Below are 24,165 nucleotides of genomic sequence, written 5' to 3' on the forward strand. Positions count from 1 at the left end.
GCTTCGAAACTCACAGAGATAAAACATTGAAGTCTTGCCGGGCGGTGGTGGTGGCGGCGGCGGCGGCGCACGCCTTTAATCCCAGCACTCGGGAGGCAGAGCCAGGCGGATCTCTGTGAGTTCGAGGCCAGTCTGGGCTACCAAGTGAGCTCCAGGAAAGGCGCAAAGCTACACAGAGAAACCCTGTCTCGAAAAACCAAAAAAAAAAAAAAAAACAAAAAAAAAACATTGAAGTCTTATACTATAACACATAAGAGATGAGGTAATGAGGTGATGATAGCTTTTACAAATTCAGTTGTTGATCTACATACACATAATTTTTCCTTTTTTTAAAATTTTTTTTAGTGACAATATTCAGAAGCCTGTTAGAAGACGGCATTCCTCGGTAAGAAATATTTTTATTTAAACTAATGCTGTTATTTTTACTGAATACAAGTATAGTAATATTAATTGTGGCTTTACCTTGACATCCCAACTAGCTTCTTATTGCTTTCTGAATAAAGATTCAGATAGTTAATCTTGTTATACAGTTCAGTAAATAGGCTAAAATTCATGTCTTTGCACTTTTAAATAATTTAATAAACTTTTCTTACTATATTTCTACATCATTATGATATTTTCAAATGTGTTTAACACATTTTATCCTATATAAATTATACTTCATTATTGTAAATGCTTAAAATGTATAATATTTTTCTCTTAAAAATATATTTAGGGCTGGAGAGATGGCTCAGTGGTTAAGAGGACTGACTGCTCTTCCAGATGACCTGAGTTCAATTCCCAGCACCCACATGGTGGCTCACAAGCATTTGTAATGAGATCTGGCATCCTCTTCTGTATACATAATAAATAAATAAGTCTTAAAAAAATATATTTAACCTGGCATTCAAACTATTATAAGCCACAAGTTCACCCAAGTTGATTTACATAGTAAATTCATGTTATATTATGAAACTTAAAAAATAAAACAGTATAGGGTGCCTATATGCAAAATTTACCCATAAGAAATTCTAGCATAATCCTGTTAAGACTTTCTTTCTTTTCTATTTTGACTGCTTTTGGGTAGATTTTCCTAACAGGCATAATTTATATGATTATCTCTCTCCTTATTTTCATGTTTAAGTTCTATGTGAAGAGTTTTATGTATTTCTTCAAGATAGGAAAACTTAGAACTGAATTGGGTTAGTGTGATTATCTTATTAGGGCATGCCCTCATTCCTGAACTGAACATTAGGAACAAAGAAATTTCAGACTGTTGGATGGTCTCAGTAACCTTGAGTTAGTGTGGAGCTTTACCTAGACCACTTGAGATGATTTTGTGCAAAAGAATTTGGGAGAGTTGGCCAGGAGCAGGCATATTAAATCAGCCACATAACACTGAACAATATGACTTTGAGGAATTTCAGTGGAAATTTTAGTTTTCTACTCATATAACTTAAATTGACTAGGAGCTATGTTAGATTTTCATGACTAATTTTAATTATTGTCTCTAGATTTTGAAACCCCCAAGGAGTCCTCTTCAGGACCTAAAATGTGGAAATGAGACAGTTCAGGTAAGTCTCTAGTGCAGATGCTTTGGAATTTCAGTGATTTTGTTTTGTGGAGAGACTTGGTTTGTTGAGATTAGGTTTCACTTACATAGTCCAGAGTGACTCTGACCTTGTGACAATTCTGCTTGAGCTTCCCAAGTGCTAGGGTTATAGATATCTATCGTCATGTCTGGCTTCAGTGACCATCATGAATTTTATTAGCTATGTGAAGAGACAATACCATAAATGATTCCCATTTAAATGTGTGCAAGTAAGTATCTCATTGCGTCCATGTTACTGTTCAAATACTTTTGTGATGTTTTTCTGTTGGCTTAGCAACTGCACATAAATCTATTGATATTTTAATTATCATCTGCCTCCCCTCTCTGATCACTCAGGCTGCAGCTTGATGGGGCTTCTGGTCCCATTGGCTTTGAATTAAGTCTCTATTGTTCTGTTTATCAGTAAGACTCAGAAGTCAAAGGATAGGGTGAAAACCTGCTAGCTCAGAGAGGCTGTGTAGCAACTAGCTGACTTTGCTTTTTGGCCAGAGATACCACAAGAAACACGTTTCTTCCCTTGTCCCAGAACTGAGAGAGCTCAAACTCTAGTCCCCACCCTTTCCTTCCTGAGTGCCTTCTCTATCCAAATTGCTGGCTTCTCTATTGCCATTTCCCATTAACTAGTCATTGGCTCCGCCCTCAATTCAAGGTATAACTTTATTGGGCAGTCTTGGGAGTATCAGGGTGCGATCAAAATATGCCACAATACTTTTGGGCTTGAGCTGTAACTCAGTGGTGGAATGCTTACATACTGTGCATGAGGCCCTGTGGCAGTGTTAAATCCAAATTCTTGAATAAGCTGGCATTTATATTTTTAAAACTCTTATTTGTTGATAATAATTTAACCCCTGCTGGGATTAAAATAGGGAATGCTATTAATTTCTTACCTTGACACAGGAACTAGTATAAGCCTTTACATGTTGAGACATCTCTCTAGTCTACCTGTCTAGCTTTTTACATGGAGTTAGGGATTGGAAATCCAGTCCTCTCACTTATATGGCCAGCACTTTATCTACTGTCTGTCATGCCTACTGTATCTGATTAGACCTTTGACCATATAGATTGCTTAGTATAGATGGCATACTATTCTTGGTTGTTTTTAATTTATATTTGTATATGAATGCCTCCATATCAGTATGTATTCCTTGGGTATGTCTAGAGCCCACAGAATCCAGAAGAGATAGTCAGATCCCCTGGAGCTGGAATTACAGCTAGTTGTGAACTGCCCAATTTGGGTGCTGGGAACCAAACCTGAATTCTTTGTAAGAGCTATACATATTCTTAACTATTGAGCCATCTATCCAGCCCCCTTAAAGAGATACATAGTCAGCTGGGTAGTGGTGGCCTAGGTTTTAATACCAGCACGCCAGAATGGATATCTGAGTTTGAGTCCAATCTGGTCTACATAGCGAATTCCATCTAGGACATCCAGGACTCCACAGAGAAACAAAAAAACAAACAAAAAGAGGAGATAATACATTGTCACGGCAACACTATTCAGAGTAGTCAAGAGTTAGGAAATCTAAATGTCTATCCATTTTGTTTAGATAAACAAAATGTGGTATTTCTATATAATGAAATTCAGTATTAGAAGTCTGACATATACTACAACATGCAAGAATCTTGAAGAGCTAACTGAAAAAAAAATTCAAAAAGACAGACTCTTATTTAACTATATATGAGATATATAGTTAAATCGATAGAGACCAAAATAGAATGATGGTTGACAAGGATTTGAAGGGAGGATCTCATTGTGTATTTTTTTTGTTTGTTTTAATTTTGTGTGTCTTAGGTACCCAAGAGTGCAAGTGGCCAGAGAGGTCACAGAGGCATCAGATTCCCCACTTAACCAGCTGGAGTTGCAGGTGGTTGGGAACCTCCTAACATGGAAAATGAACTTCAATTCTCTGCAAGAGCTGTATGTGCTCTTAACCACTAAGCCTTCTTTCTAGTCCCAATAAGTACAGTTTGATTCTGTAAGATGAAGATCTGAGAGTGGTTACATAGCAAGATGTTTTTAACATTATTGAACTGTACACTTAAAAGTGTTAAGATGAGGGTGGTTAAGAGCACTTCCTGCTCTTACAGAAGACCCAGATTCAGTTCCAGTTGGGTGGCTTATACTACCTGTAACTTTAGTTCCAGAGGATCTGACACTCTCTTGTGACTTCCATGGCACCTGTACGTATGTGATGCACATAAACTCACATGGGCACAAATGTACACATCAATTTGTAAAAAATGGTAAAGAGCCGGGTGGTGACATATGCCTTTAATCCCAGCACTCAGGAGGCAAACACAGTAGTTCTCTAAGTTTCAGGTCAGCCTGGTCTACAGAGTGAGTTCCAGGACACATAAGACTACACAGAGAAAGCCTATCTCAATAAAACAAAACAGGGGGAAAAAAAAAAGGTAAAGATGATAAATTTAATTTTTTTTTTTTTTTTTTTTTTTTACCACTAACAAAAAAGTGTAAGTACTTGTCAAGGCAGAATGGTTAAGATTATAAATTATTTGTAGCTCAGCATGATTGCACAGGCCTGTAATTTTAGCACTGGGAAGATGAAGTTTCAAGTTCACTCTTGGATGGGTTACATAGCAAATTTGAATGCAACCTGGGCTACAGGAGAGCATGTCTAAAATAACTATAACAGTTACAAAAGATGGTAACTTACATGTATTTTACTACAGTGAAAACGGTTTTTTAGATGGGTATGGTACTTCATGCCTTTAATCCCAGAACTCAGGCAGCAGAGGCAGGCTGATTTCTGAGTTCTAGGAGACCCTGGTCTACATAGAGAGTTCCAGGCTCGTCATAGCTACATAGTAAGACCTTGTATAAAAAAACAAACAATAAGCTGTTTGTTCGTTTTTAATTTTAGAAGAACATTGTAATAAGATATAGTTGGCCACAGAGCTCCTGTTTTGTGCCCAGTCTTTCTTGTAATATATTGCTTGTGTCAGTATGCTTATTTTATACTTGATTTAGCCAAAGGCCGCAAAGCAAAAATAATATGCTTGTTTTAACTCTTACTGAAAATCATTCTCAAGCTAGGAGTGGCAGTATACACCTTTAATCCTAGCAGTCAGAAAGCTGAAGCACAGGGCCATGAATTTGAGATCAACATGGATTATATATTGAGACCTTGTCTCAAAACAAACAAAGCAACAATAAAAGAAAATCATATTTACATGAGGTCATGGGTTCATCCTTAGAACTGCCCTCCCCCCAAAAAAGTATATGGAAAATCATGTTTATGTTCACTAAGTGCTTCTGTATTGGGCTATTTGGAGGAATTTTCTATCATTAATTCGAAATAAGACTGGATCCCTGCTTCTAATAGTATGGAGACCTAATTCACAGTGACTTGTATTAAGAATTGTATCCTATATTCTTTTCTCTTAGGAACCTAATGCTCCAAGAACTAGAAAAAGCTCTCGTCGAGTCAGCTTTGCAGATACTATAAAGTAAGTTAAAAGGAAAGTTAAGTGAAATGTTATAGGTAATGCTTTTCTTTGTGTCAAATCAAATATGTTGGTGGTAATTTCTTTGGGTAAACTTGTTTTGCATAAACAAACATTAAAGAATAGTTATTTTGTGTGCATGAGTGTGTGTCATTTCAGGTATCTTCCTCTTCACCTTACTTTTTGAGACAGTGTCTCTCTCTGAACATAAAACTCTTGGACTTAGCTAGACTTGCTGACTAATGCGTCCCAGAGATCCTTCTCTCTCTACCTCGACAGTGATGGGAGATTTATTATGTCTATGCTGGGAATCCAAACTCAAGTCCTCATGTTCATATAGCAAGCACTTTACTGAGTTATGGTACCAGCACCAGAGAATTATTTTATTTTGAAAAATGCCTTTTACTTAAAAATTTTTGTTAGTGTTTGCATATATCATTTGTATCTGTGAGTGCAAATTAATGGATGCCCTGGCATGTGTATAGAGGTCAGGGGATAACTTTTGGCAGTTAGTTTTCTCTTTCTACTGTGGGTTCTGGGGATTGAACTCAAGTTGTTAGCTTGGATATCAAGTACTTTTATCTACTGAGACATCTTGCTGGCACATTTTTTTTTTTATTCTTTAAAAAAATGTATTTATGGGGCTGGGAGATGGCTCAACAGTTTCGAGCACTGACTGCTCTTCCAGAGGACCTGGGTTTGATTCCTAGCACTCACGTGGCAGTTCACAACCTTTTGTAACTTCAGCTCCAGGGGACTGAGCTCTCTCTTGCCTTTGTGGGCATGGCATACATGTGCACAAACATCCATACACATAAAGTAAAAATGTTTAATGTTTTTCTTGTTATTAGTGGGCGTGTTGTGTACATATGATGTGAGTGAATGTGTGGATACAATTTATTTTTTCTCTGTGTAGTCCTGGCTGTCCTGGTAGTCACTCTGTAGACCAGGCTCACTCTGTAGACCACCCAGCCAAAATTGTTATTTTAAAGGTTGTTATTCAGCATTATCTTTTTTTTTTTCCTATTTTTGTTTTTGTTTTTCGAGACAGGGTTTCTCCATGTAGTTTTGGGGCCTGTCCTGGATCTCGTTCTGTAGACCAGGCTGGCCTTGAACTCACAGAGATCCTCTTGGCTCTGCTTCATGAGTGCTGGGATTAAAAGTGTGTGCCACCGCCGCCCAGCCAGCATTATCTTTATATGAGAAACAGAATAATTCTTTAAAAGCAATAACAAAACAGTGGTAACTGCTATTACTGCTGCTATTTAACATTGTATTAGAGGTTCCCACCAACAAAAGTGAGGAAGAAATTTAAAAATTAGAATACTGGGTCTGGAGAGATGGCTCAGGAGTTGTGAGTACTCATTGTTCTTATAGAAGACCCAGGTTCAATTCCTAGCACACACATGGCAGCTCACAACTGTCTGCAACTCCAGTTCCATATGATCTACACCCTCACTCATACATACGTGCAGGTAAAACACCAATGCACACAAAATAAAAAAATTTTTTTTGTTTGTTTTGTTTGTTTTTTTAATTTTTCCAGACAGGGTTTCTCTGTGTAGCTTTGTGCCTTTCCTGGATCTTGCTCCATAGACCAGGCTGGCTCGAACTCACAAAGATCCTAAAAATGTTTTTTAAGGGGTTGGGGATTTAGCTCAGTGGTAGAGTCTTGTCTAGCAAGCACAAGGCCCTGGGTTCGGTCCTCAGCTCTGAAAAAAAAAAATGTTTTTAAAAAAATTAGAAATGTTGAGGCTGGAGTGATAGCTCCATAGTTAAGAGTACTGGTTGGTTGTCCTTCCAGAGGACTCAGGTCCCATGCCCAGCACCCATATGGCTGCTCATAATTGTGTATAGTTCTAGTTCTAGGAGATCTGATGTCCTCTTTTTGCCTCCATGAGTACCAGGCACACATGTGGTGTATGAACATACCTGCAGGCAAAACATTCATTCACCATAAAAAAAACTAGGTTTAAAAATGAGAAATATATGCCGGGCGGTGGTGGCGCATGCCTTTAATCCCAGCACTCGGGAGGCAGAGCCAGGTGGATCTCTGTGAGTTCAAGGCCAGCCTGGGCTACCAAGTGAGTTCCAGGAAAGGCGCAAAGCTACACAGAGAAACCCTGTCTTGAAAAACCCAAAAAAAAAAAAAAAAAAAAGAATAAACTTATTACCTTTGCAGATTAATTGTACTGTTTCCCAGTTGTGTCCTAATTGTGTGGTTTTATTATTTTCTTCTGTTTCATGAATTTCATTTTTGCTATCTTAACTTTCTTTGTTTCTAGTGAATTTCTTTGTGTTCTTTCATAGAAGTAATTGCTTTGTGTTTTGAAATCCAAAACAAACTATATATACAGTTTTCAACTTCTTTGGTGTGTAGTTTTAGGTAATATTTTTCTTTTTCTTTTCCTTTCTTGGTTTTTCGAGACAGGGTTTCTCTGTGTAATGTGGGTGACCAGCTCTCACATTTATTTACCCCAGGGACTCTTGAGCAATGAGAGATAAGAGACTTAGAAATAAAGAGGGGAGAGAAACATAGAGAAAACACAGGATAGCCTCGGGTGAGCCTGGATCCTTACCTATGGGCCCAGAACTTTATTCCAAAGGGCTATTTATAACAATGCCAAGGGACAAAGAGACCTTATCAAAAAGACAGGGGGGCAAAGGACCTCCCCCTTGCTAGTTACAGCCAAGTGTAGACCTTCACAAATGCCTGGTACTTCAGGCCCGTGATCAAATCATCCTCTTATGCAGTTCTGCTGGGTAAAGCCACTAGGAAGCCTCGATGGGCTCCAACAGTGTAACAGCTCTTACTGTCCTGGAATTCCCTTTTGTAGACCAGGCTGGTCTTGAACTCACATGATCCGCTTGCCTCTGCCTCAGGAGTGCTGGGATTAAAGGTTGTCCATTAGGAATATTTATTTATTTATTTATTTACTTACTTACTTACTTACTTATTTATTTATTTATTTATTTATTTATTTATTTATTTAATGAATTATGCTTTTCTTATAATTTTACGTTTCCTTTTGTAGACTGTGCTTCTGTTTGTTTTTTTGTTGTAGGATCTTGTGTAGACTAGGCTGGCCTTGAACTCCTGTACTCCACCTTTTTTTTCTTCTTTTTTGTTTTTGTTTTTTCAAGACAGGGTTTCTCTGTATAGCCCTGGCTCTCCTGGAACTCACTCTGTAGACCAGGCTAGCCTTGAACTCACAGAGATATGCCTGCCTCTGACTCTGAATATTGGGGTCAAAGGCATCCACCACCACTGCCCAGCTCTAATACTGACTTCCAGTGTGAGATACCATACATAACTCTAGATTCTGGTTTTTTTTTTTTATTCAACATTGAATGAATTGAAATGTTCTCAACTCAGCTACTTGTGAGAAATTCCTGTGGAGTAGAGGTTATTTCAGAATAGCTCTTTTCTGTAAATGCCAAATTCTTAAAATTTTATTTTCTGTTTATCTTAGACTACTTAATATTAACCTTTTGTGAAGTAACTAGATTAAACATTTTAGGAAGAGGCCATATTGTTTCATGTTTAGAAATCTTAGCAAAGTTCTTTGGTTTGATCAGCATTCTTTCTCATTCCACATTTATATTTCTCCAAACTTTTTTTTTTGTGGTTATTGGTGGTTTTTTATTGTTGTTGTTTGGGTTTTTTTGTTTGTTTGTTTTTTAAAGATGGTGTCTCACCAAGTTGCCCTGGCTTATTTTGAACTTACTTTTATATCTTTGGCAGACCTTGAATACCAGCTACTTGGCACACAACGATAGAAAAACTTGCTTAAGACTAAGAGTTTAAGATTAATATAGACAAATCAGCAAGATCTCATTTCAAAAAGACAAAAACTAAACCTCCACACGTTTTGAAAATGGGGGTAGATTTGGAGGGACAGTGGGAAATTCACAAAAAGCTACTTACATGCAAACATCATTGTTCTTAGAGACCAAAGACAGGAATTAGTGTCAGCTCATTGGAGGTACTATGTTGCTGGCTAAGTGCTATTGGAATATCATTTAAATGAAGTTTGAACAGTTTCGTTCTAGAGTTTGGTTTTTTTTATGGTTTGAGGGAATACACAGGGTTTGTCATGGCTGCTGGAACCTGAGGTGGCTATTCTTCCAGAGGCCAGAAGAGGGTGCTGGACCCCCTGAATCTGGAGTATATTATTGCTTGGAGACTAGCCTGCTCTCGAGCTCAGAGATTCTCTGCCTCAGTCTCTGTGGTGCTGGGATTCAAGTTATACGTCACTACACCCAGACTCGGCCTGTTCTATATAGGCAGTTACAGGTTAGGCTAGTTAGAGCTACGTAGTAAAAGCCCATCCCTAGACAGACAGACAGACAGATAGATAAAATAAAGCAATTCTTTTGGTATACAGATAATTAGAAAATTTTACCATTTTTTTAGAGTGAAAAGCAAATTTGGACACTAACAAAAGGTACTTCTCAAATGAATAATAAAACTAGTAAAATCTTTCAAAAAGAAGCTTTTTGCCGGGCGGTGGTGGCGCACGCCTTTAATCCCAGCACTTGGGAGGCAGAGGCAGGCGGATCTCTGTGAGTTCGAGGCCAGCCTGGGCTACAGAGTGAGTTCCAGGAAAGGCGCAAAGCTACACAGAGAAACCCTGTCTCGGAAAAAAAAAAAAGAAGAAGAAGAAGCTTTTCAGTATTCTTTATTTTTTTCACTTCTAGAGTATTTCAGACGGAGTCTCATATGAAAACAGAGAGAAATTCAGAAATTGCAGGTAAATATGTAATTGCAGTTCCTGTAATCTGTTTTCTTCACAATTTTTCTGTGATTATGTACTTATAATTTCACATCTGCCTGGGTGCACACACTTGAGAAAGTGTGTGTGTGTGTGTGTGTGTGTGTGTGTATGTGTATGTAACATGCATACATCATAAGACGTGTGGATGTCAAGAGACAGTCAAGATTCTGTTTTCTTTCCACCACATGGTCTCCTGGGGTTGAATTTGGGTCATGCCTGGCAGCAAATGCCGTCACCTGCTGAGTCATTTTGCCAACCCTGTCTTACTAGTTAAATAATGTGTCCTAAGGGATAAGTAAGGTGATTGCCATACCTGCATGAGGACGAGTTTAGATCTCTAGTACCCACTTCAAAGCCAAGTGTAGGCTACTGTGATGGAGTGTGCAGGAGCCAGGTGTGGTAGTACACACCTTGTATTAGTTACTTTTCTCAAAGTGTGCAGGAGCCAGGCGTGGTAGTACACACCTTGTATTAGTTACTTTTCTCTTGCTGTGATAAAGCACCATGACCAAGGCAGTTTATAGAAGAAATAGTTTATTTGCGGTTATGGTTCCAGAGGGAATGAGTCTGTCATGGCAGGAAAGTGACAGGCATCTGGTAGCTGTCACTATGACAGGTAGTGGAGTCGTGAGCTGAGAGCTTACATCTTGAACTTCAAACATGAAGTAGAGAGAAGAAACTGACAGTAAACGAGCCCTTTATACCCTGGAAAGCCTGCCACTGGAGACATACTTCCTCTAGCAGGCCACACTTCCTAAACCTATCAAATATTGCCACCAACTAGGGTCAGGTGTTCAAATGCCCAAGAATATGGACAACATCAGTCATTCAAACTCTAAGATGCCTTCAATTTTAGCACTGAGGAGGCTAAGACAGGAGGATCCCTGAAACTCATTGGCAAACTGCTCACCAAAACAGTGCACTTCGGGTTAAGTGAAAGATACTGTTTCAAAAAATAAGGTGAAGAGTGATAGAGAACATCACACAGCATTGACCCTTGGCTTACACATTCCTGCCCATACATGTACATTGTATATGTGTGCACACCCACATGAACATCTGTGTATAACACGCACACAAAATATATTCTTAGCCAAATGTGGGGGCTCACATCTGTAATCCCAGCATTCTTGGGCTGGGGCAGAAAGATAAGTTCAACACCAGCCTGAGCTATATAGCAAGTTGACCCTTAGAAAAAAAAAAATGAAGAAAAAAAGAAATGAAGTATATCTTTAGTCAGGGAGACAGAAAGGTTAAATAATAAGTTCTTTTTTAAAATTTTGCTGTTAACATCCTTATATAACTTTTCTTTTCTTTTCTTTTTTTTTTCCTCCTCCGGAACTGAGGACTGAACCCAGGGCCTTGTGCTTGCTAGACAAGCGCTCTACCACTGAGCTAAATCCCCAACCCCTTATATAACTTTTCTAATACTTGATCAAGCATCTTTGAGCAACTTTAACTTTTTATTTTATTTTTAGAGACAGAAGCCAGAAAAAATGTGCTGACTCTACAGTAAGTAAGGGGCATACACTAATTATGTTTAAATGGTTATTTATTCCTATTAAATGAAAGTTTAAATATTTTTATTTTAGCATCCTTTCTTTTAGCAAGCACTTAGCATTAATTCAAAATACAAACTGTAGAATTTAGTATAGGTATTATTATATCTGAGAAATAAGTATATAGTTTTAGTAGTAATAACAAACTCCATTTTCATATATAAATTCTTAAATTCATCACTGAGTATAACTTTCATGTGTGGGAATTTAGTTCACCAATCTACTTGTAAATGTTTTAAATGATGACTACGTAAGATTATTCACCAAAGCTTTGAAGATATGAAGGATCATGAAGATGGCATAAAGATCCTTTATGATGGCATAAAGCCTGATTAAATCAATTATACATTTTCCATGTAATTGCTCAGCTAGAACAACATGTACATATGTGTTTATATTTTTGCTTGTGTGTGCATATATTCAATGCATGTATATGTACCATGTGTATGCAGTGCCCCCAGAGGCCAGAGAGGGCATCACATCCCCTGGAACTGGAGTTCTAGACAGTTGTAAGCTGCCATGTGGGTACTGGGAATCAAACCCAGGTCCTCTGGAAGGTCCTGTTGACTACTAAACTGTCTCTCTACCCCACCTATTAAGATTCTAAAATTAAAGTTGTTTGAAGTGCATCAAATTAATAATAGCCATGGTTTTGAAATAGTGAAGAACAAAACATGAAAAGTAAACAATTATTTTCTTCTTTGGATGATCCATTTCCCACAGTCAGTTATTTTGAGTGTTCTTGCAGAAGTGATCTTTACATGCTGATCTTTAGCTTTTCTGAAAAACAACATAAATTAGATTATCTAATAGTATATAGTCAGCTTTTTACTGTAGATACTTGGGTTCTTTTTTCTTTACTTTTTTTTAGTGTTCAAGTTTTAGAAAATGAATTGATTTACAGGTCTTTAATAAAAAAGAAAAAATGACTGTGGGGGCTGAAGAGATCTCAGCAGTTAAGAGCACTGGCTGCTTTTCCAGAGGACCTGAGTTCAATTCCCAGCAACCATATGGGTGCTCACAACCATCTATAATTGTATCTGATGCCCTCTTCTAACATGCAGGTATATATGCAGAGCACTCATACCTAAAATATAAATAAATAAAGAGAAAGGAGAAAGAAAGAAAGGGAAGAGAAGAAAGCACACCTTTATTCCCCAGCACCCAAGAGGCAGAGCAGGTAGATCTCTGTGAGTTTAAGGCCAGCCTGGTCTATATAGTAAGTTCCAGGATAGCCATGGCTATTAAACCCTGTCTCAAAAAAAGAAGGAAAAAAAATCACCGTATATTAAAGCATGTTTTTATGGTGTTCTTAGTTTAACACACTATTAAGACCATTCAAGTAAGGGTCTCTAATTTTCTACTAGTTACCCTATGAAAATCTTTTATCTTCCTTAGTCTTTTTGTTTTGTTTTGAGACAGGATCTCATTGTGTATAGTTCTGTCCTAGAACTCACTATGTAGAGTTCAAGTGGTGTGATTAAAGGCGTATGCCACTAGCCTGGCTATTTTCCTTACTCCTTCAACTGTGTGACTCTCCATAATCACTTTTTTTTTTTTTAAAGGAATAAGAATTCAGATGATAATTATTGTGCAATTACTGGTGAGTATGACCAAAATGCTTCTCTTAATTATAATCTTTTGCTTTATCTAGATTCTTTGATGCAGATAAAACATTCATACACAATAAATAAATAAATCTTAAGAAAATTAATGAGGGGTTGGGGATTTAGCTCAGTGGTAGAGTGCTTGCTAGCACAAGGCCCTGGGTTCGGTCCTCAGCTCCAGAAAAAAAAAAAAAGAAAGAAAGAAAAAGAAAAAGAAAATTAATGAAAAACAGATGTAGTGTACATTTGTAATACTAGCACCCTGGAGGTGGAGGCAGGAGGATCAGAACTTCAAGGTCATCCTTGGTTATATAGCAAGTTTAAGTCCAACTTGGGATACATGAGACAAAATATAAAAATAATGCCAGGTGTTGTGGCACACACCTTTAATTCTAGTGTTTGAAAGATAGAGGTAGGTGGATCTCTGAGTTTGAGGCCAGTCTGATCTACAGAGTGAGTTCTAGGCCAACCAAGGTTACATAGACACTGTATCAAAAAACCAAAAAAGTAAATAAAATTACTAACACAGATATAAAATATTTTATTTCCAAAATGAATATAATAATCATGGTCCTCTGTCATTAAAAAAGGGCTTTTCGGGACCACAGTATAACTCAGTAATGGAATGCTTGCTTGCCATGTGTGAGGTCCTGGGTTTGATCGCCAGCATTGGAAAAGGAGGATCGGGGGAGAAACATATGAGTTCAAAGTCTTAAAAATGTTTAATTCATAATTCTTCTTTATGAAGAGCTTAGTAGCTGGTTGTCTCAGTAACGTTTCTATTGCTGTGTTAAGCACCATGACCAAAAACAATTTGTCAAGGGAAGGGTTTATTTTTGTTTACAGTTGTAGTCCGTTATGATAGGAAGTCAGGGCAGGAACTCAAGACAGGAACAACAGGGAGGCACGAACTGAAGCAGAGACCATGGAGGAATGCTAATAACTGGTTTGCTCAATACGGCTTGCTCAGCCTGCTTTCTTTTCTTTCTTTCTTTCTTTTTTTTTTTAAGATTTATTTATTTATTATGTATATAGTGTTCCATCTGCACATATCCCTGCAGGCCAGAAGAGGGCACCAGATCTCTTTACAGATGGTTGTGAGCCACCATGTGGTTGCTGGGAATTGAACTCAGGACCTTTGGAAGAGCAAACAGAGCTCTTAACCTCTGAGCCATCTCTCCAGCCCTCAGCCTGCTTTCTTATCTAAAGCAGGAGCACCTGGTCAGGAATGCCACCTCCCACAGTGTGTGGACCTTACCACAGGAATCATTAAGGAACTGCTTTATAGACTTAGATTTTCTCAACTGAGATTCCTCTTCCCAGGTAACTCTAGCTTGTGTCAAGTTGACAAACAAGCAACCAGGCCACTAGCAAATACATCTAACTGATGAAGGTCCTAAAAAACAAAATCAGACTCCTGGCACTATGTTTTTCTTACTGTAATTCTTTTCTGTTTGCTCCGTAGGTATGAACACATTACTTTGTGCTCCAATTCAGACCCAGATACAACAAAAAGAGGTATGAGATCATGCAAGTATCTTCATAATTTAATCTCTCATAGTTAAATAACAAAATTTTATGGCAATGTGTAATTTTGAGATAATTTACCAAAGTGAATTATCATAGCCTATAAAAACTTCCTATATTTCCAATTAGTTGATGACAATTAGATCCAATTTGAATAATAACAAGACCTCTCAAACTTTAATGAGTACATGAAATATCTCAGAAGTTTATTAAAATATGGATTTTTTTGGATTGAAGATGTAGCTCAGTGGTAGCTTGTCTAGCATGTGCAAGGGTTTGTATTCAATATTCAGCATCATACACACAGAAAATATGTGTATGCATTGTGTGTAAGTAGGTAGATGAATTTGTGTCTGGTTGAAAAGAGTAAACTCTTCAGAGATTATATATCTCATTTTTAAAAATATTTATTTTGTTACAATGTGTGTGAATGTTTTGCTTTATGTATGTATGTGCACCATGTGCATGCTTGGTGCCCAGAGAAGCCAAGAGGGCACCAGATTCTCTGGAACTGGAGTTCGAGACAGTTGCTAGCTGCCATTGCAGATGCTGGAAACTAAACCTTGGTCTTCTGAAAGAGTAGAAAATGTTCCTAATTGTTGAGTCATTTTTCCAGCCCCAAGAATCTATATTTCTATCTCTTAAGTGATACTGGCAGTAGGTGCCCAGACTGTACTTTGAATAACAAGGAATTGGAGACTGTATATTCAAAAACAAAACATCCAAAGTACAGAGTATAATATGAATTAGCCATCGTGTACCTATGCCTTTCTAAGACTTCTTATTTAGAGTTGGAGTGACCTATTCAATAAAGAATTTCCATTATGGTTGCATTTCATATATTCAGTGCTTTTTCTTTTTTAGTCAGCTTGGAAGGCATGTGATTAACTTCGAATTTTAATTTTTCATAAACTACCAAAAAGTAATTTACTGAGAGACTTTAACCCCCTCCACCCTATTACCTCCCCCCCAAAAAATGTATATTTGAAACAGGGTCTTCAACCCAATCTGGCCTCAAACTTAACTGTGAAATCAAGAATAACCTTGCATATTTTTGTTATTGATGCTTGAGACAGGGTCTCACTGTGTTGTGTAGCCTTTGCTGTCCTAGAGATCACTATGTAGACTGGAGTGGTCTTGAACTCACAGAAAGATTCCCTACCTCAGCCTCCCAGAGTGCTGAGATCAAAGGTGTGCACCACTCTGCCCACCTACCTTGAACTTCCAATCCTCCTGCTTGTACCTCCTGAGTACTGGGATTATAGGTGTGGATTAACATATCTGGTCTATGCTGTGCTGGGGATTGATCACAGGGCTTTATTCACGGTAAGCAAGCACTCTACCAACTGGACTACATCCCTAGCCCTAGGGAAAAAAATGTAGTAACAAATTACATATAATACACCATTGATTTAAATAAACCAATATAGCTTGAAACTATTACTAATTGTGTTTATAGAGTGTATGTTATAAAATACCTTTTTCAAAACTTACATTTTTGGAGCTGGAGAAATGGCTCAGTTGATAAGATCATTGGCTGCTCTTCCAGACGACTGGGTTTGATTCCCAGCACCCATATGGCAATTCAAAACCATGTGTAACTCCAGTTCCAGGGAATCTGACACCTTCTTCTGGCCTCCATGGGCACCAGACATGCAAGTGGCACATAGGCAAAAATGAAGGCAGAACACCCATACACATAATAAAAATAAAATAATAAATTACAAAAAAGCTTTATATTTGGTCTCATTTTTTCTTTTTTTCTTTTTCATTATAGTTTTCAGTTATAGACTACAACCATGAAAGGAAACATACAAATGACCAGACAGTCATTTTTTCAGATGAAAACCAAATGGACCTGACAGCAAGTCACACTGTGATGATTACCGAAGGCCTTTCAGATTGTGCCAAAAGTGAAAATTCCACAAAGATAGATACTGCATCCTTTCTGGAGAATTTAAAGCGTCATGCTGAGAATTCAAGAATTAAAAAGGAATTACAATGCCCCACAATTTCCATAAGTCAAAATACTTTCTCAGAAAAGATAAATTCTGACAACTTCATAAAAAGATTGAAAACAGGAAAATACAGTACTTCTCTTGATAAGGAAAATTCTGAGATACCTATTTACTCCAAAGAATCACATAGTGCCACTTCTACACATCAGATGCATGTATCTCTTAATGTAGATGAAAATAGTAGTAATAGGACTAGAATCTTTAGAGAACAAGATGATGGGATGAATTTGACCCAGTGTCATACAGCCTATATTCAGACTTGGATTCCTCCATCCAGGGAGAACAACTTAGGAGGATCAAAGGATGATACCAAAATTTATAGCAATGAGTGTATGGAGTTAACAGCTAACTATACAATGCAGGTTTTATCATCAGAAAATAATTTATCTGAAAGAGAAACTGAAACTCAGAATGTCATGATGAATGTTACAACAGTTGATGAAACTAAAGCTCCAGAGAAGAAAACAGTCCTTACGGATAAGCTAAATGCTGCTTTTCAAGACTCTTTTCCAAACCTTGAAAATAAAATGCATGTTACGAAAAGTCATAGTATGGAATCAGAAACTCATACAGCCACACAGACTTCTAATCAAGGTGCCAGCACATTGGCTAGAACTTCAGAATCTATCTGTTCTAGTCCAGCTATTCAAGGTTATAAGACAATTTTTTATTCTAGTAGCAATGATGCAATGGAACTGACTAAGTGTCTATCAAGTATAAGAGAGGAAAAAAATTTGCTGAAGCCTGATGGTAATTATTCTACAGTGTGTAGCAATCCAGATGCTGGCCCACTCATAGAGAAAACTATTTATTCAGAAGAGGATAACATGGACATTACCAAGAGTCACACAGTTGTAATAGATAACGAGATATTCAAGCAAGATCAAGAAAACATTAAAAAAGAAATTATACCAGTATTTAAAAAAGAAATGATGCTCCAAAATCATACAACTATGTCAGAAGATGAGAGAATGAATGTAAATTATATTACAGTTCCTCAAGTATCTAAGGAAAGATTACAACAAAGCCTGACAAATCCTTTATCTGTGTCATTGGCTGACAAGGTTGAACTCTTAGCAGGTGAAGATATGGAATTGACTGAAAGTCATACAAATAAGTTAAGAAGTCAAGTTATTCCTACAACTTTTGACTTAGTCTCAAAGAATGTCACTAAATCTTACTCTCACAGCAAAAGCCCTTCAGATGAATGGAAAAAAATGACCAAAAGTCTTACCCAACCATTCCAACAAACAAGCATTATATCCAAAAACATTCTAACTGACATCCAAAGAAAAGAAAAACATCCAATTTTGAAGATTTCATCTTGTCTTAATAAAATTTCTCCTCTATCAGTTGACTATAATCAGGATATAACAACAAACCATAATATACCCTCCTCTGGTCCAGTTCCGGATATACAAGTAGCACTAGAACATGCATTACAGGACCAAAATTCTAAACTTATTGAGCCACAGAGGAAAAACTTAGGTGATCCCACACCTGACTGTTTTCATGATAAGATGATAATTTCTTCAGAGGAGGAACAAATTATGGATCTAACCAAGAGCCACACTATTGTAATTGGATTTGGTCCTTCCGAAGTACAAGAACAAAGTAAGACTAATTTAGAACACAGAAACAGCCGGCTCACTACAGTAAACAGACAAATAGATGTGAGCATGCCTATAGAAAAACCTAGAGTAGTAACAACTAATGGTATGGACATGTTCAAGGACAGAAGTATAGAGAAGCCTGAATTTTTGAAAGAAAAGCAAAATGTTGAAATTTGTGGGAGAAAAAGTGCTGGTGGACTAAAAATTGATAAAACGATTTTATTTTCAGAGGGTAATGAGAATGATATGGATATTACCAGGAGTTATACGGTCAAAATAAACCATAGATCTTTATTAGATAAACATGAGTCTCATTTAGTACCTATGGCAGGAACTTCTAAAACCATTTTGTATGCATGTGGACAGGATGAAATGGAAATCACTAGAAGTCACACAACTGCTTTAGAATGTAAAATTGTTTCACCAGCTGAAGTAACTCCTAGCCACCTGGATAAGACTGTGATGTCTATAGAAGGTCACGAGGAACTGGAGATGACAAAGTCCCATACTGTTTTCATTGACTATCAAGCAGAGGCGAAGGGTGTGCTTCCAGACAGAACTGACTTTGAATTATCCAAGAAGGAATGCCTACAAAAGCCAAAAGGGATGTCTACTCTTGCTGAAGAGGTTGTTTCCATTTCAAAAAATAGTGAAAACAACCATCCAGCAGCAAAAGGTAGCCAGCTAAGAGTACTGGAGGAAGGGTCTAATAGTGGGCCTAGAGAAGACACTGGTGATGAGCCTGAGACATCGAAATTGGCCGCTTGGAAAAATGCCAAAGATGTACAAAAACCTGGATTTCAAAATGAGCTTCTGTCAGGCCAAACTCAGAGAAGAAAGAGCCTTAGGCTCACAAATAAGACCATTACGTTTCCAGAGAATGATGAAAATCATAGAGATACCACTCAGAGTTCTGTGATGGAAATAAATCATGAAATTAGCCTGGAAGAGGGACAGGACTTGAGTTTTGTGCCATTGGCAGGAACTTCTAAACCAGTTTTGTCTACACACAGGCCAGAGGACATGGAGATCTCTAGAAGTCAAATCACTACTTCACAACATAAAACTGACCCAGCAGATGAAATAACTACTATACCTATGGATAAAACTGTAATGTTTGTAGATAATCTTGGTGATCTAGATGTCACTAAGTCCCATACTGTTTTCATCGATTGTCAAACCAAAGAGAAAGTACTTAATGAGTATACTAAATTGGGAATGTCAAGAACAAAAAATTTGAATGGTCCTGAAGGTGATACCTGTATTCAAGAAGCATCAGACTCTATAGTTTCATCTAATGTTTCATGTTTTAGTAGTGTCAAACCAAGTCTGAGTAATTTGAATAGAAAAACTGAGGAGGTTTTAGGCTTTCAGACTGTTCATGTATCATCTCCTGCAGAACAGTTACTTGAAGTAGGCAATCAGGCACACAATAACATGAGTACAGTGCAAGCTCCAGGAATGTATAATCTAGGTTCCAGTGGTGGTGGAGATGATGAAAGTAAAAATCTTCATAATGGAGCTGAAACTACCTCTGGACCACTAAAGGCAGTTGTCAAAGATAAAACGAGAAGATGTTCATTGGGCATCTTTTTGCCCAAATTACCAAACAAGAGAAATTGTAGTATCACTGGTGTTGATGACCTGGAGCAGATTCCAGCGGATGCAACTGACTTAAATCACCTAGAAACTCAGCCAGTCTCTAGTAAAGATTCAGGCATTGAATCTGTTGCAGCCAGACTGAACTTGAGTCCATCTCAGTATATAAATGAGGAAAATCTCCCTATATATCCTGGCGAGATTCTTTCCTCAGACTCTATTAGCCTAGACATTGAAGAAAAGGCTCTGACTGACACATGCTATAAAGAGATTTTACCATCTGAAAACAAAATAGAAACCTGCAGTGCCCAAAAAAGAACCTGGGTACAAGAAGACGATAATGTTAAAAATGAGAAAAAAATCAGAACACATGATAGTACACAAGATCAGGAGGTAAGTTGCCTAGAACCCCAAAAAATGTTCTTTAATTTTGTATTTTTGCTTTCGAGATAGATGCTCTAGAATTCTACTGCTAGAACTTTCTGTGTGTTAGGATTACAGGTATATACTACCATACTCAGCTGTATTTGTATTTTAAAACTTATGAATGTTTTTGAACTTTAAGTTTCTAAGCAAGTAGAAACTATTTCTACTTACTAGGTTAGAGAGCTATTCCTGTATAGAATTTTCAGGGGTCAATTGGTAAGAGACTTTAAGATAATGATATGGTGGCCTATCTCTGTAATCCCGTCACTCTGAAGAATGAGGCAAGAGGATTGCTGTGACTTAGAAGCCAGTTTGGGCTATAAAACAAGACCCTGTATCTCAAAAAAATAATTTATAGTGGCAAATACCTACAAAAATGGAATAAAAAATTGTATAAATAAAACTGGCAGTGGTGGTATACACCTTTAATCCCAGAGGCAGGCAAATCTCTGTGAATTCAAGGCCAGCCAGGACACAGGTAAATACTGTCTCAAAAAGAAAAAAAAAAAGTGCAAATATTATCCATGGGCATAGCGTATATATGGAACTTAGACAGCTTTGTGGAGTTGGTTCTCTCCTACCTTGATGCAGGTTCTAGGGATCAAATTCAAGTCATCAGACTTGTATGGTAAGTTCTTTACTTACTGAGTTATCTAACACATTTTTTTTCCTCTTATGGTTTTTCGAGACAGGGTTTCTCTATGTAACAACACTGGCTGTCCTGGAACTCACTCACTCTGTAGACCAGGTCTTGATTTCACAGAGATCCATCTGCTTCTGTCTCCTGAGTCCTGGGATTAAAGGCATGTGCCACCATGCCATGCTCATACATGCTTATTTTTTAAGATAATATCCAACTATGTAGTCCAACGCTGGTTTCATCCTCTTAAGTGCTGGGATTATAGGCATATGCTACTACCATTGCTACCTTGAAAAGAATCTTCCGTGTTATAAATATCTGAGGAATCAAAAGCCTTTCTACTATTCAAACTTACCGCTGCCTGGGGCGGTCAGCCTCCAGCAGCGCAGGGCTCAAAAGGAATCCACCGAATCGGTGTGTACTATGACTTTTTTATCTGAGGGGGTTAAGGGAAAAAACACTCACATGCTCTCTTGATGGTTTCCTTCAGACCCTATCTTCTTTTGTATTCTGATTCTGTATTCTGTATTCTCTTTTCTTATCTCTATCCAGAAATGTCCCTTCTGTCTCTCTTGATGTTTTCCTTCTAACTCTATCTTTATTCTCTCATTCTTGATGTTTTTCTTCTCATCCTATCTTTATTTTTGATGTTTTATTTCTAACTATCTTTATTCTTGATGTTTTCCTTTTAATACTATCTTTATTCTTCCTTATTCTCTCATTCTTGATGTTTTCCTTCTAACTCATTTTAACTCTATTTTTATTCTTCCTTATTCTCTCATTCTTTTTTTGTTGTTGTTGTTGTTGCTGTTTCACTTTTATTTTTATTTTTTATTTTTTGTCTGTGTGACAAAAACAATTTGGGGAAAAGGGGGCATTTTAGTGCACAATTCCAGGTTACAGTCTAGGATAGCAGGGAAGTCACAGTGGCAAGAGCTTCAAATGACTGTCATAGCCATACCAAGAGCAAAGAGATATAAGCACATGCAGGCTTTCTTGCTTAGGCTCAACTCTGTTTTTCCACAATTTATTCTCTCATTCTTCCCCCCCCCCCCTCCCGAGTCAGGGTTTCTGTGTAGCTTTGCACCTTTCCTGGAACTCACTTGGTAGCCCAGGCTGGCCTTGAACTCACAGAGATCCGCCTGCCTCTGCCTCCCAAGTGCTGGGATTAAAGGCGTGCGCCACCACCGCCCGGCTTATTCTCTCATTCTTGATGTTTTCCTTCTAACTCATTTTAACTCTATCTTTATTCTTTCCCTTACAACTTATGTACCACAGAAAAATCTTCCAGGCAATATAAAAATTATAATGTGGTTACATTCTGTTTTTCAAGTGAATGGTTATAATGAATACAAGTAAAAAACAGCATGTTTTCCATATCCCTTATGTGATATTTTACATATTACAGGTGATAAACAAATTATCTCAAGAACCCACGTACATTCATACCCAAGCACCTTGTTATAGATTAACAGTGTAGGCAAGCAAGATATTATTTTACTGGCAGACTGCCTTTTGTGGTATAAAGAAAGGACTAATCACTTTATTACTTATCTTGACAGGTAACCTTATAAGGAATCTTAAAGGAATCACCAATCTAAACTTTTTTTATTTAAAAAAGAATCAGTTAGCTCTCCTTTAAATATTTAGGCTACATACCCACTCATCAGTAGTTTTTTTACGTCAGGAGACTGAGGGCAGAAATGGGTAGAAGAATTAATCATCACCTTTGGTCGTCAATCAATCCTAGCAAGAAAGGCATGTCAGCCGATGATAACTGGGCTGCTTTGTTCTTGCTCCCTGACCTTAAAGAGTTTCTCACTCAACTATGTGCCTTTCTAAAACTTTAGATTGTCTTCTTGGGTTTTTTACCTCAAGCTATTTGAAAAAACTTAGTCTAACTTTAAGTTATTTTTAAAGCTTTGTTTCAGCTATGATGCACTCCAAAACCTGTGAACATATTTCCCAACATTAAGATTAAAAGAATTTAAACTAGCTGAGCTACAGGGACTCATTTATTTTTCTTAATCATTAACCTAAGCCACAGTCTATAGGGCTCCTCAATAGAAACTCATGTGTTGTAGCTGTGTGACATTTCCTTGCTTTATTTTTTTATCATCAAAACTCTATTTAAACTAACCATTATTATCATTTAGACAGTACAGCTTAGGAAGAAATCATCTTCATAATAATCCTCAGGTAAAAATGCCCCATAGAAGGGGAAATTTCCATGAGATAAACATACCACATTATAGGCAGCAGGGATCTCCCCACACCCATTCGCACCATGCCAGATACCCAGGAAAGATGGCACCGGCAAACATGTGAAGACACAGCAGAAGCAAAAGACATTCTGGGGTCTGGTCTCAGGACCTTGCTTATCTGAGATTTACCCATCAGGGATTTGTCTCCTGGTAGGCTGACACCTGAAATTCAGTTGCCATCTGCTGCTCCTCTGACATGGCCACAGGCACAAACTGCAAAAGTAAAAGCTTGACAAGGTTTTCTTGGTGTATCAAGACACGTCAAAGAGCGTATTTCTCTAGTGGCTGGAAGAATGCCTAGGTAAAGCTTAATACTTCAAAGTAAACTAAGGTATTTTTATTTATTGAAAGACCATTTAAAAAAACCCTCATTTGGCTAACTTGGAAAGAACAAAACTTGTCATTCAAATACAGTTTTATAGATGGTAAAATAAATATTAGAAATGCCCTGAGATTTGTAAACTGTTATTAAGAACCACATAAGGTGGAGGTTGGGGTGGGCGGGGTGGAGAGATGGCTCAGGGGTTAAGATGGGCTGCTCTTCCAGAGTATCAGGGTTCAATTCCCAGCACCACATGGCAGCTCACAACTGTCTTTAACTCCTATTCCAAGGGATCTGACAACCTCACACAGACATATGTGCAGGCAAAGCACCAATGCACATAAAAATAAATAAATCTTAAAAAAAAACAGAGAGAGAGAGAACCACATAAGAGGGCTACAGAGTTGGCTCAGTGGTTAGGAGCACTTACTCTTGTAAAGTACTCGAGTTCAATTCTCAGCACCCACATCAGGTACCTCATAACTGCTCGTTACACCATGGGATCCAACACCTTCTTCTGGACTCCCCAGGTACCTATATTTGTATGTGTAAACGCCCACACAAACATAAACACATATGCAGAGTTAAAAATGAACATAAATCTTTAGGAAAAGAACCACATAAGTAGCTAGGTATGATAGCACATGCCTAATATTCCAGCACTCAGGAGATTGAAGTAGAAGGATCATGAGTTTAAAGCCAGCATGGGCCGAGTTCAAGTAAAACTTGGAAGATATATGGTCTAAATAAAACAAA

General features: G+C 37.7%; 1 protein-coding gene across 2 annotated transcripts in view; it reads left to right on the plus strand.

Annotated features, from left to right (window-relative positions):
• Nucleotides 1-24,165, plus strand: part of Knl1 (kinetochore scaffold 1) — a 73,620-nt gene that overhangs the window by 9,689 nt on the left and 39,766 nt on the right. For both annotated transcript variants that reach the window (XR_013050671.1, XM_042275961.2), the window contains exons 3-10: nt 346-385; nt 1,494-1,553; nt 4,998-5,059; nt 9,758-9,810; nt 11,313-11,346; nt 12,959-12,996; nt 14,466-14,518; nt 16,305-20,150. Coding sequence is in view for 1 of the 2 variants with exons in the window: in XM_042275961.2 (XP_042131895.2) it covers nt 346-385; nt 1,494-1,553; nt 4,998-5,059; nt 9,758-9,810; nt 11,313-11,346; nt 12,959-12,996; nt 14,466-14,518; nt 16,305-20,150 (4,186 nt within the window). In the remaining variant the exon portion in view is untranslated. The remainder of the gene's footprint in view (nt 1-345; nt 386-1,493; nt 1,554-4,997; nt 5,060-9,757; nt 9,811-11,312; nt 11,347-12,958; nt 12,997-14,465; nt 14,519-16,304; nt 20,151-24,165) is intronic.

The sequence above is a fragment of the Peromyscus maniculatus genome, chromosome 4 (genome assembly GCF_049852395.1).
Source record: "Peromyscus maniculatus bairdii isolate BWxNUB_F1_BW_parent chromosome 4, HU_Pman_BW_mat_3.1, whole genome shotgun sequence".
NCBI classification, from domain to species: domain Eukaryota; kingdom Metazoa; phylum Chordata; class Mammalia; order Rodentia; family Cricetidae; genus Peromyscus; species Peromyscus maniculatus.